Source organism: Diceros bicornis, chromosome 19, assembly GCF_020826845.1.
Source record: "Diceros bicornis minor isolate mBicDic1 chromosome 19, mDicBic1.mat.cur, whole genome shotgun sequence".
Classification (NCBI taxonomy): domain Eukaryota; kingdom Metazoa; phylum Chordata; class Mammalia; order Perissodactyla; family Rhinocerotidae; genus Diceros; species Diceros bicornis.
The window spans coordinates 51,465,439-51,481,241 of NC_080758.1; the positions used below are offsets into that span (position 1 = coordinate 51,465,439).

The following is a 15,803-nucleotide window of genomic DNA, read 5'->3' on the forward strand; positions in this document are numbered from 1 at the left end:
AGGAAGAGGAGAGCCTACCTCACCTGGGTCAGAGGGCATGACCTCAAAATGGAGGTTGCTTGACGTCGCTGCTATCAGTGTGGTGACCACGTCCACTCGGCTCCAACACTGGAACCCAACCAGCCCCAACACGGCGCCCCTCTGTGAGGTGTGTGGTGGGGCCCTCAGCTGTGAGCTGTCCGCTCAGCCCTGGGCCACCATGTGCTGGGTGCGCCCATCCTCTCCTGAGCTGGGGAAGGTCCAAGACTCCCTACGGGACAGGGAGGGGCTGGCTGACCAACGCTGTGCCTGCCATAACTAGTTACTTACTAAGTCAGAGCCGACAAAGAATGGGCACGTGGGTACTTCTCATGTTAATTCATGATACTTGGACACAATATACTATATTCTGGTTTTCCAAATAAGTCTTTTCTCTCCTTTGCTCATACATTTTAGCCTTTTTAAGCACCTCGCTAACCCAAATTAATTGTCTTTCCCATTGTTTTAGGGCTTTTAGACCTTTCATCCATCTCCCCATGTACTAGGACAGGTGTCCTAGAAAATCAGAATGAGACATTAAAAGATGAAGAACATATTGCCCTTTGCTACTAGGCAAGTCTGAAGAAGAAGGTAAAAAACAGAGTTAAAAATCTACAAAGCAAACTGCTTCACAGCCTAAGCTCTAATGAATACATACTTTTAACTAAAAGTAAAAATTCTCATATGATGACCTGCTCTTTCGGGACTTGCTCATGTGCCCGGAGAAAAACCACCCAGCTCACAGGTATTGTGATTCTGAGCAGTTTGCCTAAATTCGATTTCAAATTTTGGTTCTTGGTAAGAAACCCTAGACGTGAAATCGCAGAAGGACTGGCGCCCGGACCTGAGGTGCTGCAGCTCATTCTGATGCCTCTGGCGCAGCGCCACCTCCAGCTGGTCCTTCTCCTGTGCCAGCTGCCGGGCCAGGCCAGAGCGCGCCTGTGCGTAGTGCTGTTCCATCTCCAGCCTCTCCAGCTCCAGGCCATGGGCCACAGTCTGCAGCTGGTCCTGCAGGGCTCGGATGGCCTCCTGAGACTCCACGTGGAGTGTCTCCAGGTCTGCTTTCTGCTCCTCCAGCACACTGACCTCCAGCCTGAAAGCCTGCTCCACCTCCTTTCTCTCCTTTGCAAAGTCCCTTTTCATCATCTCAATTTCCCTTTCACAGTCATTTACCTGAGAAGAGAAACACGAGCAACGTCAATCAGGAGGGTCCCCAAAATGACTTACCTGACAATACAATGCAGAAACACAAGGCTGCCAGGCGAGACATCCAAATAGTGCGTGGCTCAATCTAACGAGGTGCAAGGGCCCGTGAAAGGGCCAGCCACACTAATGACACCCTAGGCTCCCAAGGGCCCAGGGTAGCCTTGCGCTTGTTACCCACACTAACTTTCCAACAGCCCTGGGAGGCAGGTCCAGCAGGTGGGGAAAGGAAGCTGCAGCCCAACTGGGCCAGGGCCTGGCCAGACAGCATGAGGAAGGCAGAGGGTACGACAACACTGAGAGAACTGGGGAGCCTTCAGGAGACCAGCAGGTGGCTCTGAACAGCCTGGAGGCCCCAGCGGGCAAGGTGACAGCAGGAGCTTCCAGCTAATGCATCTGCGGAGCCCACAGGCACAGCCAAGAGATGGAGGCGGCCCCACTACACTGCCACTCACTCTGAGGAATCTGATACCTAACAAGTCGTGGACACTGTCCCTTAACAAAACCCATCACAATCTAATAACAAAGCAGGAGACATGTTCATCCAAGACGGATTCTGCCAGGGTGGTTCTGGCCATGAAGACATAGAGTACCCAACCAGAGGCAAATCCCCCGATCATTTCAGCTTAGAACAAAGCCAGGAGCTGTGATTCCCTAACAGCTGGGTGAGCAGGGAAGTCTGGCCTCAGGGCGACCCTTGTGACACTCTGGATATGCATAACCCCGTTGCTAACCCCGTTGCCTTCCCATTATTAGTTATTCCTTATGTTTTGCCTCCTTCCAAAGAGGGCTTGAGGCAGAATGTCAATTTTATTTACACTTTCCTACAAACTTCCCTCCCCTGAGCAGGCAGAGGATACTAGGGCAGACGTGGGCACGAGGAAACATCAGCACAGCTGAGAGAAGCTTTCCAGCGTGCAGCAGGAAGCTCCCGTCCCCCTGACCTTGGTCTCCAGCTGGGTCTTGAGATCTTGGTAATGTTCCTTCACCTGCTCCACCCGGAGCTCCGTCTGTAGACTCACTGCAGTGGAATCACCCACCAAGGAGACGATGCCTGCAAACAAGAGGACGTTTCTGGTTACCTCCCACAGAGGACACCACGGGGTCTGTTCCCAACCTTCCAGTCTGACATTTGGATGCATTGAGGGTTCATCCCAGCTTTCCCCCACCACCCTTCCAACAAAGCACAACCTCCATAGGCACCTTCTGCAAGAGGAATGCAGGGGGGCAGGAAGGGGTGACCCTCGCAGGTTTCCCTGAATGGTCTGTATGGCATGTTCTCAAAGTTGGAGCTCTTTAGAAATCAGCATTTCGAGTCTTTGCCATAACAAAGATTACTCATAGATATAACTAGGAGGCTCCCTGCAAGAATTGTCAGGCCCTTTAATTCCCTAAAAGATGTCATACACAGCATATTTATTGCACCTAAATTCTGTTCCCTGACGATGCCAGGTGCATGGAGGAACTGGGAAGACTGAGCGACAAGTGTGACCTGCAGCACAGAGCAACCTCTCGGGCCGTCAGCATTTTACCATGAGGCAGGCAGGAGGCTTATTTCTTCATTTTCTCAGAGGCCCTCTATGACTGGTTATTACATCCTACAAATAATGCAGGGTCTCAACAAATAAGTCAGGCATACTAAATACTTGTGGAGTGAAGGCTCTGGCAGATCACAGGGAGGGGGACATGAGCAACCCCTTGTTCCAGAAGATTCTCCTCACGGATGACATCAGACGTGTCGGCGGCTTGTGTCAACATGGCGCCTGTGGACCCACAAGCACTGCCAGCCCTCCTGGGTGCCAGGAAGTCCCAATGTGTGTGTGGTGGGGGGGGCATGCCAAAGGGTTGACTCAGAATGTGGGTTATGGCCACTGCTAAGGTTTCATCTGTGCTGGTCCAGGGACCAGGAAAGTGAGGGGAAAAGACACATCCTCTAACTCTCATCATCTCCTTCCATTTCCCAAATTATTTTCCATGAGAAGTGAAGACTCAGGGACATCAGGGCCAAGAGAACTCAGGACAGGCACCTCTGGAAAGAAAGCATCCCATTGCCCTGGCAACTGGAAGCTGCCACCTGGGGCTGGCCCTTCAGGAGTGGCTCCAGTGGACTCGAGCCACAGCTCCCTGATAGCTCGGCAGACACAATCACACAGCCCTCCACCACAACCCTGCTGTTGTGACTGTCCCCTCTGGTGGCAGACATACTCCTCGTCCTTTGAAGGGGTAGACGGAACCTCTGCAGTCAGAGGAAGGGGGCAGAGGGGAAGAGAAAAGATTTCTTTGGTTTTATCAGTGACAACACGAAGCTTTGGGCTACCTTCCAGTGCCATAGCCCAAGGCCTTCTCGAGAAGGGCAACCAGGGCACAGAACCTCAGCTCCGCCGCTCCCTGGGCGATGAGTCAGTGGCTCTTGACAAGGGTCACACACTCTGTATAGCTCAGGCTCCTCCAGGGACAAAGAGAGGTAACAATCACCCCTTCCCTGTGGCCAGCTGTGCACCTCATCTGGGAATTTGGAAACATCCGATGTGCCAGCTGCACCCCAACACCTCCCAGCTGAGGGCAGTCAGTGCTGTGGGTCTCAGGAGCATCAGAGTCCACTGAAGAAGCTGCCGTGATGGGGTTCCTTTAGGGGCCAAGGAAGCTGGGCCCACACGCACAGAAAACCTGATCAGTTCCCTTGCGGGGTTCCCATGCTGGCTCTCTCAGGTATTAACTTTCTTCTGTTTTAGCAAGTAAATAACTTTAGGACAATATGGGAACTCTAAGTGCTCTCAGGGTTACAGATGGGAGCAAGATGTTCTCGGAGGGACTGCGGCTGCTGCGATGTGTGATCCACGGAGGCAGTTGTGCTGCTGGGGCTGGGGCAGTCCTGGTGGTCCCCACAGTCCCTTCGCCAGCAGCAGTGGGCATGGAGCCACGTGCCATCACGTGAACCGGCATGGGGCCTGCCCTGCACAACTGCCAGGAGGGGCAGCAACCAGCCAAACCCACCCTGTCCTCCAAAAGGACCACAGAAACCTCAAGGACAGCTGTGACATCTGAAGCCTCCACTCTGGTCTATAGAAGGAGCCAAGAACACAAACATGGGGCCCCCGGGCCTCTCAGCACTTGGAGTTCATCCAAACCCCACGGGCTGAGTTAGGAAGCACAAAGCCCTGGTCTTTCTTGGGTTACCCCTTCAGCATCAGCTCTGTGTGTAGGTGTGTGTGGGGGGGACTCTTCCCAGTGCCATGGCCCTACCGACCTCTGACCCGGAGAGTAACGTCTTCCACATCACCCATGTGGAGCAATAGACGTCAGGCCCTCTCAGCTTTGGTCCCCACGAGGCCTGTATGAATACCAGGAGTCCCTGACGCATTTCACACAATTTAGCACCTTTCCTTCGTAAGAGCTGGCAGACCCGAGACCAGCCTAGGCCAGACCTTGCACTGCGAGCAGGGCTGGGAGACCATCCCTGCTCACCCCCAGCCTCCCCTCTCCTCCCTTCTCTAGATGACCATCTGTGTCATATGTGTGTCCAGCTCATGCCGAACGCTCACCCTGGGGCCTCTCCCTGGATCCTCCCCACAACAGAGGAGTGTCACCTGGACAGGCCTGCCCTGAGGTCACAGCAAGGCCATCATAACTGTCACCATTTCTACCCAAATGGTGAAACCTTCACCCTCCTCTACCTCCCTTGAAGCTCTGCGTGTTGGGTAAACCCTTGGTCTTGGGTTACCAGGCCTTTCTCTCACACGTGGTGGTCTGAGGGGCTCATAACAACCTGGAGGCCCAGCTGAGCCCAGATGCGCTGTGCAGCTGGCCCACCTGCTGCCGAGCTCCTGGACTCAGGGAAAACCCAGGCAGCGGGCACAGGTGGACACCCATCACCACCAGCCCCACCCCCACCACCCAGCAGGAGCATGACCTGCCACCTCCCAGGACCAGGATCCTACCTGCTGGGCCATGACCAGGGAGCAGCTGTCCATCTGGCAGTGTCTGGAGCTGGCTGTGCCGACTCGGGGGCAGCCGTGCCTGCAGGCCTTCCAGTGCAGCCTGCAGCTCGTCATTGTGGTCCTGCAGGTCCTGGGGGACAGAGCCAGACGCCTCCTCCAGCCACGCAGCCACTTGGCCTGAGGAACAGCGTGGCACAGAGACAGGGCTGCCCAGGGAGTGCCTCCTCTGAGCTAAGCCTGCTGCTGGGCAGACAGGCGTCAGGGCCTGACTTAGAGTGCATGACACTTACACTGCATTCTAGGTTCCAAACTACAGGGCGAGCGAAACAAGAGCTGGGTCATTTCTTGACCCTCTCATGCCCTGTACCACCTTCCATGACAGGCTACACAGGAGGAGCTCAGAAAAAAGAGTGGAGTGGAAATTGAGGAGAAAGATAGAAAATATAGAGAATCATCAACATCTGAAGCTACAGGATTTTTGTTTAAAAGCAGTGATGCTGCGATGTGCTGTGAGGCAGCAATCTCCTGGGATGTGTCCTGAGACGTGACCTGGATTCCCTCCTCAGCTGCCATGGAATCTGCAAAAGGCTCTGCAGCTCTTAACTGCCAGACAGGAGACCACGTGCTGCACAGCAAAGGCCACACATTAAAGACGACCGTGCTGAAGAGAGCGGCTGGCGGTGGGTGGGCACACACGTGCTGGGGAGGGGGGACATCCGGGGGAGGGGGTGAAAGCCTAAGAGAAAGGGTCTGCATTTGCAACAAACGTTAACTTTGTCCACACTTGAATGAAATCTTAACAAGTAGATTCGGTCACCTGATTTTTAAGAGTGAGAAAGGGTAGCCTTTTCAGCCCACTGTCCTGACGGTCCCACAGCTGGCGCCACACACTTGTGCACATTGCCACGTTCATTCGTGACTGTGTCTGTGTCCTCCTCCCCCGGAACCCAGGCAGTGCTGTGACTGCCTGACCTACAGGACGGCAAGAGTGATGCCACATCTTCCAAGCGCGTGGCTGCTGCCTAGATTCTTCTTCTGGGGCACTCTCTCTGAGGGAAGCCCAAAGTAGCCACAGCCGCATGGACAGGACTCGGGCCCCCAGCCTGTGGCACACCCATAAAGCTCCACTTCTCTCTCTGATTTTTGAATCCTATTCGAGTTTCCTCTCCAGGAAGCTCTCATTGAATAAACCTAATCTTCCCAAAACTGTTCCTGGAGGCAGTGCCTGGCCTGTCACCACATCTTCCCTTGGAGGAATGGGCTCTCATTGGCAGTTCTAGGCCATGTGGGAGAAGGGACAGGTGCAGCAGATCTTTAAGCAGCACAGGTTCACGGAGGATCACTGTACCTCATTCAGGAACTCCTGCACAAAGACGCAAGTTTTCCCCATGGACAGGAGCAGCCCCATCCCAGGGGAAAGGGCAGGGCTAGAAAGCGAGAGCCGCCTGCGGAGTGCATGCCTGGTCCTACCCGGCCTGCACGCTCTGCTTCTCTAGCCCTTTGATGTCCAAGACAGCAGCGCTCACCACCCCGCCTGCTGACCTCAGGGGTGGCCAGTCTGAATCGAGACGTGCTGTAGCATAAAATCTACACCAGATTTCAAAGACTCACTCCAAAAAGGCATATATCTCACTAAAAATTTATTTATATTGATTGAAACGATAACACTGCAGATATACAGAATTAAATAAATTATTAAAATTAATGTCACCTACTTCTTTTTGATTTTTTTTTGGTGAGAAATATTCGCTCTGACCTAATATCTGTTGCTAATCTTCCACCTTTTTTGCTTGAGGAAGATTAGCCCTGAGCTAACACATGTGCCCATCTTCCTCTATTTTGTATGTGGGTCGAAGCCACAGCATGGCTGACAAGTGGTGTAGGTCTGCGCCCAGGATCTGAACCCGTGACCCCGGGGCCACTGAAGCGGAGCGTGCTGAACTTAACTACTACGCCATGGGCCTGGCCCCTTTTTACATTTTTTATGTGTCTACTAGAAAACTTAATTTGTGCATCATATGTGTGACGCATATTGTATTTTTACTGCACAGTGCTAATCTACAAAGTAACATCTACAGAAGCATTTCTATCCAAAGCCCTGCCCACTTTGTGATTCTGCTACCCCAAATGGGGTATTTTGAGAGCATACACAAGTCATGCAAATTGAGCAGTGCCAGAAAATGGGTTCTCTGGGGTGTTCTGTTGGGCATGGACTTCTCTGCTCTCAGAACACACAAGGGAGCAGAGCCAGTTCTACCTGAAGAGGGCGCCATGAGCCGTCCTGGGTACCCACCCTCAGGCCCAGTCTGTCCACAGGGGGCATCTGGTGGGGCTTGGGAGCCAGGCTACCCGTCCGTTTTCACGTGGGCTGCACATTTATTTGGGGCGCCTGTGGATGCCGAGGGTGGTTATGAGATGCTACCGCACCAGCCAGGAAAGGCGACAAGTCCACTGCTCACATTCTACAGCACTAAGGGTTGGAGGACTCTGAACCTGTTGAGGCTTTTCTTCTCTCCTCATCAGCAGGGAGAAGCAAGCCCATGACGCAAAGGAGGGGAGGGTGGGATTTCAACAGCAGCACTGGAAAGCACTTGAGAGGAAGGCCGTGCCAGCGGGCTGGCTAGGATGACAAGCTGGGCTGAGTAAGCTCCCCCGTAAAAGGGACTGAAGAACCGTCCAGAGACAGGCAATGATGGGATGGCTCTTAGGAGCTGGAGACTGTCTCAGTCCATTTGGGCTGCTATAACAAAAATACCACAGACTGGGGAGCTTATAAAGCACAGAAATGTAGTTCTCACAGTTCTGAAGACTGGACATCCATGACCAAGGTGCTGGCAGATTCAGTGTCTGGTGAGAGCTGCCCAGTTCATAGATGGCCACCTTTTCCTGTGTCATCACATGGCAGAAGGGGCAAGGGAGCTCTGTGGGGTCTCTATTATAAGGGCAGTAATCCCATTCATGAGGGCACCACCCTCATGACCCAATCACCTCCCAAAGAGCCCCCTCCTAACACCACCACACTGGGCTCTAGGATTTCAACATATGAATTTGGTGGGGGACACAAACATTCAGTCTACAGCATGTGGCAATGCTGAAAGTGAAAACCTGCATTTGGGGTTTCTGACCCAGGACATGCTACTACTCTATTACAGTGTCCACCAAGGCAACAGGAAAGACATGAAACCACAGAGAATCTCTAAGAGGATCCAGTTAACATTTCACACTACAATTTACCAAAGGTAGACTTACCAAGAAAACTGAGACTGACAGTTGAAAGAAAGAGAAAAAAGCTAACATGATGGTTAAATAGGAAGGGAATTCGGCAACAAAGGAAAGCATGGTTTCCTTGCTAACAAATATCCTGGTTACAAAGTACAGGGAAATGCCAAGCAGCGACTTTGGAAAGACTGGGTGATGCAGTGGGGAGGGTTCAAGGTTATCTCTACCTCTGGAGACTGACTATAAAAATGTCCTCAGCCAAGAGGCAGCAACCCCCCAGTAAAATGAGCACACCAAGCACCCAGATCTTGGTCTCTAAAACCATTCCCTTGTCAGAGAAATCAGGACGCCTGGGAGAAATGGCTGATCTAGGGCAAGTGTAGGTAAAGTACAAAGTGAGCCTGGAGCATCTTTTTATGCTAGAAAGTATGGAAGTACTCAACAAAACAAAACATGACACTGATATATCACAAAGACATGGCAGCCAGTTGGAAGACACTCCCACCGGCCAAATCTCGCACAATTGAGCACCAAAAAATTAGACATAGTAATCAATTACAAACTATTGGGGAAAAATGGGATTTCATGAGTCCATACTAATAATAGACAGATTAGGTAGACAGATAGATGAATGGATGGATAGATAGATAGGACTTCTCCAGCTTACAGTAGAATACCAAGAGCCATCTGATAGAATGGAGTGGCTGCTGGAGTTGGAAAATCATTTTGCAATCATCATGGTAAAAACTGGAGTGGGCAAGAATCATCAATGGATACTAAATCAGGATATTTGCATGGCCTTAAAGTGTTTTCCCACTAACTGCTTATTAGTTGCATGGGAGGGGGAAAAAAAATCCCCAGTAATTATACAGTGGGGTAATCAGGCAATACTTTGACCAGACAATCAAAACAAGCATCACACATGCTGTCTTCCAACTGAGAATGTATACCCTCAACTTTATCCAAAGGAAATATCAGAAAAACACAAAACGAGAAAGTTTCTATTAAAAAGGGGGGCCATATTCTCCAAAAAAATCAGAGTCAAAGACAAAGAAAAGCTAATGGAATGTGCTGTAGACTGAATGTTCGTGTCCCCCCCCCCCCAAATTCATATGTTACATCCTAGCGCCCAATGTCATGGCATTAGGAGGGGGGCCTTTGGGAGGTGATTAGGTTATAAGGGTGGAGCCCTCATGAAGGGGATTAACGCCCTTATAAAAGGGACCCCAGAGAGCTCCCTTGCCCTCTTCTGCCACGTGGGGACACAGTGAGAAGGCCAGCCATCTGCAACCAGGAAAAGGGCCCCCACCACACAACAAATCTGCTAGCACCCTGATCTTGGACTTCCAGGCTCCAAAACTGTGAGAAATAAATTTCTGTTGTTTATAAGCCATGCCCCCTGTCCAGTCTCTGGTATTTTTGTTATAATAGCCTGAACTAAGAATGTTTCAGATTAAAGAACATTAAATAGACATGACAACTAAAGGCAACACCTGGTCCTAGACTGGATCCTGTACTGGAGATAAAATGCTCTAAAGGACATTGCTAGGTTAGCTAACAAAACTGAAACACAGCCAGTGGGTTCAAGTATCACATCAATGGAAATCATGAGGTTAGTAGGTCCACAGTTATGTAGAATATTCTCATTCATCAGGGTGTTGGGAAGCTGGCTCTCCAGGAAGAAAAGTCCAGATCTGTAGCTTCTACACATTCCTGTGGTGTAAATAACTCTCACCACAGCCAATTCAAGCTATCAAAGGTTTAACAAGAAGCTATCAAAATTCCTGAATATTTTTAACAGTCAACTCTGGCGCACCTGCACACCACTCTGAGGTTAGTGGGATCAAGCCTGTTCTTAGGAAATGCACACTGATGTGCTCAGGGGTGAGGGCCCTGATGTATGTAACTTACCCTCAGATGTTCAGAAAATAACTATCTAGTACACACACTCACACCCCCCACACAGAGAGTGAGTGAGCATGCAGTGATGGAGAGAACAGGGTGAATCTGGGTACAGGGTATCCAGGTGTTCCTCTTGAAACTTTATGTAAGTTAGAAATAATTTTCAAATAAAAAAGTTTTTTTAGTGCTCTAAAGGTTAGTTTGAAACAGCAAAAAATATCCAAAAATGGAGGGGAAATTTCTAAATAAATAAATTAGCATTAAAATGTAAAATATTTCTGATGATATTTCAAAAAATAAAATTTCAAGAACCAAAACTAAAATGAGTAGCAGCCCTTTAAGTAACAGTCATGTTAAAGAAAGAAGGGGTTTATACTTGTTTGAGAAATCCAGCGCACTGCAGTAACGTGTTAATTGATGGTCAGTTATAGGTTCTGAGTCTACACAGGAAGCTTAAAGGGAAGAGAAAACACAGCACGTAATCCACCTCCTAGCAGAAAGTTGTGCAGCACATTCCACCTGCACGACAGCCCCCAATCCCGACCCCACACACACCAATCAGGTTCAGAGGGAGGGTGACACAGCTGACCACACCACAGGATTTTTCAAAGGGCAGCCCAGGATTCAGGGTCTAGAGTGGAGGAAAGAGCACAGGGTGGAAGCAGTGGGTCACGTCACATTCCAGAACAGCAAAGCTCACCTTTATCCTCTGGTGTTGCCAAAGCAATGTGTAGCAGGAACAAAGTCAATTCTTACTTTAATTTGGAAGGAAATCATTAAGAAGTGAATTGATAATAAACCCTTAACATTAAACAATGTTTTATCTGTTGGGTCCTCGATAATGTTAAGAGTATAACGGGGCCATGATATGTTTCAGCATCACTGACTTTGTTCACCTCCTCCGCCCAGCTCTGCAATGGACTGACACTGAGAGGTTCAGCCCAGGAAATCTAAACACTAAACAACAGAAAACAAGACAAAGCCCTACAAGGTGCCTGGAAACACGGAAGGGGCCTTCAGAACCGGTGCCAGTCTAGCAACCTTGGTCAGCTCATGTGGGGCCGAGCACAGTAACCAAGCAGGCAAGTCCCATCCCACCTCCTTTTGGAACACCAGGCTTGGAGGACCCCGTCGGCAGAACGCAGATTACAATCAGAGGTCTGCTTGTTCTGCTCAGAGAAGGGTGCTCCTGCCATCCCATGCTGGACCACCCTTCATGTGGAAGCAAGGAGTGTGGCCCGCTGGATTGTCAGGCCTCCCCCAGGCAGCAGGGGGAAGGACGAGGCCTGCACACCTCACCCAGGTCTGAGCCAGACAGGCCCTGAGGACCTGCAGTGCTGCCCGTCTCCTGCGCTCCAGCACCCCATTCTTAGCAGGCCTGGCCAGGAGAAGGCAGCGCAGCCTTACGGCCCAGGAGGTCCCCGGAGGACCAAGCTCTCAGAGAGAACCCTCCCCGGCACAGCCTGCCCCTCCCGGTGGGCTGGGGGTGTGGGGCAGGGGTGCATGATGACCCCGGTTCAAGACAGAGGAAACACAACTGCTTAGGACGGCAAAGGAGGCCGGAGACATACATACCTGGCACTTGAGTTCGTACTCCTTCAGGACCACCGCGAACCGCTCCTCCTGGGCCAGAAGTTCCGTGCTCTGAGGCTCCAGCTGAAAGAAAGACCCATGCAGGAAAATGGCAGATAGGACCTCAGGCCAGGTAGGGCATGTGCTGTCACCTCCTCAGTAGCTGCCTCCTCCCACTAGGCTCAGCATCTCCAGGTGCAGCTGTCTCGTCCTCCTCCTCCTCCTCTCCCTTGCCCTCCCCCACGATTAAAAGACCTAAAGGCAGAAGGATGTTCTGAATTTATGGAAGGCGGCCATGCTCCCACCTGGAACCTGGGCTGCATTCTGCCCGAACCCTGCCCCTGTGCAGCACCTCGCCACCTTCCCCTCCTCCTCCTAAGGGGATGCGCAGGGCCAGATAGAGGCCTCATGGTGGGCACTGAGCTCTAACCTTTGCTCCACGCCCCCACCACCAAGAACCCATCAATGGGGTCTGTGCAGATGGCTCTGGCTGGCCCTGGCCTTGTCACTAAAAGGCCAATGTGTAGGCAACGCCAGAGTATACAGGCACCCCTGCACTGTCACGGAGGGGAGGAAAACAGAGGGAAAGCCGCTATGCTAATTTTCTCTCCATTCTAGAATTTTAGTAGAAAAGAACTAAATTCAGTTGCCTATGTATTCTTTCTCAAGACACTTTTTACCCAGCACCCAAAGGCTCTCGTCTCTAAAGACTCAGAATCAGCAAAAGGACCTACCTTGTCCTTCAACACAAACTCCAGATCACTCTGCAGTTTCAGGACCAGCTTCTCTGATTCCGAAAGCTTCTCCACTACTTCGATTATCTCCTTCTGTAATCGACTGTTCTCCTACAAGACAGAGGCCTTGGGCTTGGGGAGCAGAGGAGGGGACTTCTGCTCAGCAGGGAAGACGCTTCCTGGAACCACAGGCATCTGGTGCTCGCTGCCTTGGCACGTGCAGAGGGGCTGTGCTGGGCTGACCCGCAGCTGCCCAGGGATGGCCCCCGGAGCCTCACCAACGCCTCTCCATGTGCTCTCCTGCCCTGAGGGCTCAAGAAGGTCATGAGTAACACAAGAAAAGGCTGGTGACACGTCCTTTCTGAGCGGTTTTCTAAATGAGGGATTTGAAATGGCGCCACTACAGCTCAGATGTCCGCTGGGGGAGGAAGGCAGCGTCTGCAGACATGGTGAGCGGTGAGGACACAGTGCGGCTGAGAGCCCCGGTTGCGGGGTGGGTCCCTTCGCACACCGCTGCCACTGTCAGAGGCTCCTGGGCATGCCCAGCTTCTCCGCCGGGGAGACAGAGACTGAGGGAGGCAGGGCAGATGTGGAAAGAATCCGCAGACTCTGAGTTAGGAAAGGAGGAGGAAGGTGGGAGCACAGGAGGGACCAAGGCACACGGGGGCAGGGGACACATCACTGGAACCAAATGCAGGGTGGGCACGAGTCATGGGACTCTCACCAAAGCCTAGAAAACCACATCTGCTCCAGGCCACACATCCAGGATTTGGGCTTTAGGGTTTGGTCTCTTGCTGACCCCACAGATGCTCTGGTCTCCAGGGGCTGCAGCAGAGTTGGCTGCTGCTGCTGACCCTCTGTAACCACAGGCCACCTGACCCGGAGCAGAGAGAAGGAGGGCAATGCCTCTCCTCGAAGAGCCACGTGCTCTCTGTGGCTACGCACACGCTCCTTAGTTAGAAACCCCAGGCACTTCCTGACCCTGCTAGGTAAATGTTAAGGCCACTGGGAGGGTGCAATCCTTGACTAGGAAAAAGGGGTGTGGGCAGATGGACACTCAGGCACCCTCGTTTCTGTCTTTTTGGGTGAGATGTCCTGGGGAGGCACCTCTTCCCTCCCGGCTACCTTCAGGGCCAGGGTCAGCTTCTCTCGGAGGCTGGCTTCCTTGGCCTGCAGGCGCTCCAGGTCCTTCTCCAGTGCCACCCTCTGCCTGCAGGCCTGCTCCCAGAACAGCTCGCGCTCCATTTCCACCTCAGACCGCAGGAGGCTCAGCCTTCCCCTGTACCCTTGCTCCAGGTGTCTGTAAGGCACACACAACACACGACAAGTCGGGCTCCCAAAGGGCACCGCCCAAGCACATGCGAGCCCCTGTCTCTCTGGGGACACCTTCTCAGGCCACTCGGCCTCTTCCTTCCCTGGAATCTCCCTGCCTGTAGCACTTGGCCACATGGTCTGGGACTCAATTGTCCTTGCTTGACAGATGGGGTCACCGTTCCTCAGCTACACTGCATGTGCTGTGAGGGCAGGGCTGGGGGGAGATCCTTGGATGCCCCTCTGCCTCTCCACCTCCTTTCACACCACAACAGCCATCAAATGCCTTTGCTAACCAAACGTGCACAAGAGTACGCCTCTCTCACCCAGGATACAGGCAATGTCAGACTGTGGACAATGATCCCACAGCAGTCAGAGGACAAGGAGGGGTATTTCCCCCTCAGATTCTACATTAATCTTCTGCAACAACCATTTCCCCCAGCAGGAAAAACAGTGCCAAATCTTAGTTTTATCACTGAAACAGCTGCTTAACAGGATTTCTCAAACCAAATCCATCTAGACTGGAGACGAGCGAAATTCTCACTTCAGCAGAGGGCTTGGCCACATGAGTACTTCAGTATAAGAAGAGAGCAGTGGGGCTCATCCTCCGGCCAACAGTCTAGACTTCAATCTCATCTCAGAGCTTTAGAGGAAGAATACCCAGAAGGGAAGGAGATGGAGGAAGGGCAGCTGTTACTTAGGGAAAACAGTATCAGCGAAATTAATTTAACACTCCACAAACCTTTGGAGTAGTCTGGAAAAATACATATTTGATCATATCACTCCACTCTAAAAACTTTTGAAATATTCAACAAAAGGGAAACTGTTAAATAAAATATGGCAGATGCACATAATGGGATGCTCTGGGCCATCAGAAAAGAATATACGGTACAAAACTATTTTGTAAATAATTATATACATGGAAAGAAGTGAAGGAGACATAAAAAAGGTTAGGAGTGTTGTTAACCTCCAGGAAGTGAGATTTCTGCTTTTATTTTTCCTTTTACTTGTATTTTCTAAATATTCTACAATAAACATCTATCATTTGTTACTTTTGTAAAAAGAAAAACCTAATGCAACCATAGAAGTTATTTCTAGAAACCTACTGATGATGCCCCATTGCCCATGGGGTGAAACGAAACACACCCAGCCCAGCCCTCAAGGCCTTCGTGTGTCCCTCACCAGATTCTGGGACAAGATACGGCCTCTGAGTTGCTAATTCTCTGACCCCAGAAAGACACATCACGAAATCCCTCCCAGGGGGCTGGGACAGAATCAAGCCTCACTCGCCGTGACTGACACACATCGGTTCTCAGTTACTCAATCCGAACGACTAAAATCAATTTTCATTTAGCTTTTGAACCCAACTGTTTAAAAAGGAGTTTTCCTCCTTGAACAACACTCCCCGAGGGCTAGGCGGTGGCCGTCCTGGACAGACAGGAAGGCCATGTGGAAGGTAGGCCGCTGGAGAGTCGAGAGAGGCCCCCGGGGACTCCTCGCCTCCCCCAGGGTCTCAATGAGGCAGCAACTTAAGGTCTCCTGGCACCAACCAGGATGGCCAGAATCAGCCCTGAGCCCACTCAGGTGGGATCCAATGTCTCTGCAGTCAGTGACGAGGCTGACCACAGCATGTGGTTACAAGGGCCATTTGGAGACAGGCAGCGGCGCTGAGAAAGAGGAAAAGACGTGCTAAATGGTTGTGCTGCTGGCTTCCTTCAGGATTCTTTCAGCTCCTAATTTTTTTTGTATGTGTGTGAGGAAGATCAGCCCTGAGCTAACATCCATGCTAATCCTCCTCTTTTTGCTGAGGAAGACTGGCTCTGAGCTAACATCTATGCCAATCCTCCTCCTTTTTTTCCCCCAAAGCCCCAGTAGATAGCTGCATGTCATAGTTGCACATCCTTCT

General features: G+C 51.4%; 1 protein-coding gene across 12 annotated transcripts in view; it reads right to left on the minus strand.

Moving 5' to 3' along the window:
* The window catches only part of NINL (ninein like), a 143,222-nt gene that overhangs the window by 37,248 nt on the left and 90,171 nt on the right, over nt 1-15,803 (minus strand). For all 12 annotated transcript variants that reach the window (XM_058563377.1, XM_058563367.1, XM_058563370.1 and 9 more), the window contains 6 exons: nt 13,712-13,886; nt 12,587-12,697; nt 11,856-11,936; nt 5,160-5,289; nt 2,166-2,275; nt 863-1,191 (listed from right to left, as the gene is read on the minus strand). In XM_058563377.1, the coding sequence (XP_058419360.1) occupies nt 863-1,191; nt 2,166-2,275; nt 5,160-5,289; nt 11,856-11,936; nt 12,587-12,697; nt 13,712-13,886 (936 nt within the window). The remainder of the gene's footprint in view (nt 1-862; nt 1,192-2,165; nt 2,276-5,159; nt 5,290-11,855; nt 11,937-12,586; nt 12,698-13,711; nt 13,887-15,803) is intronic.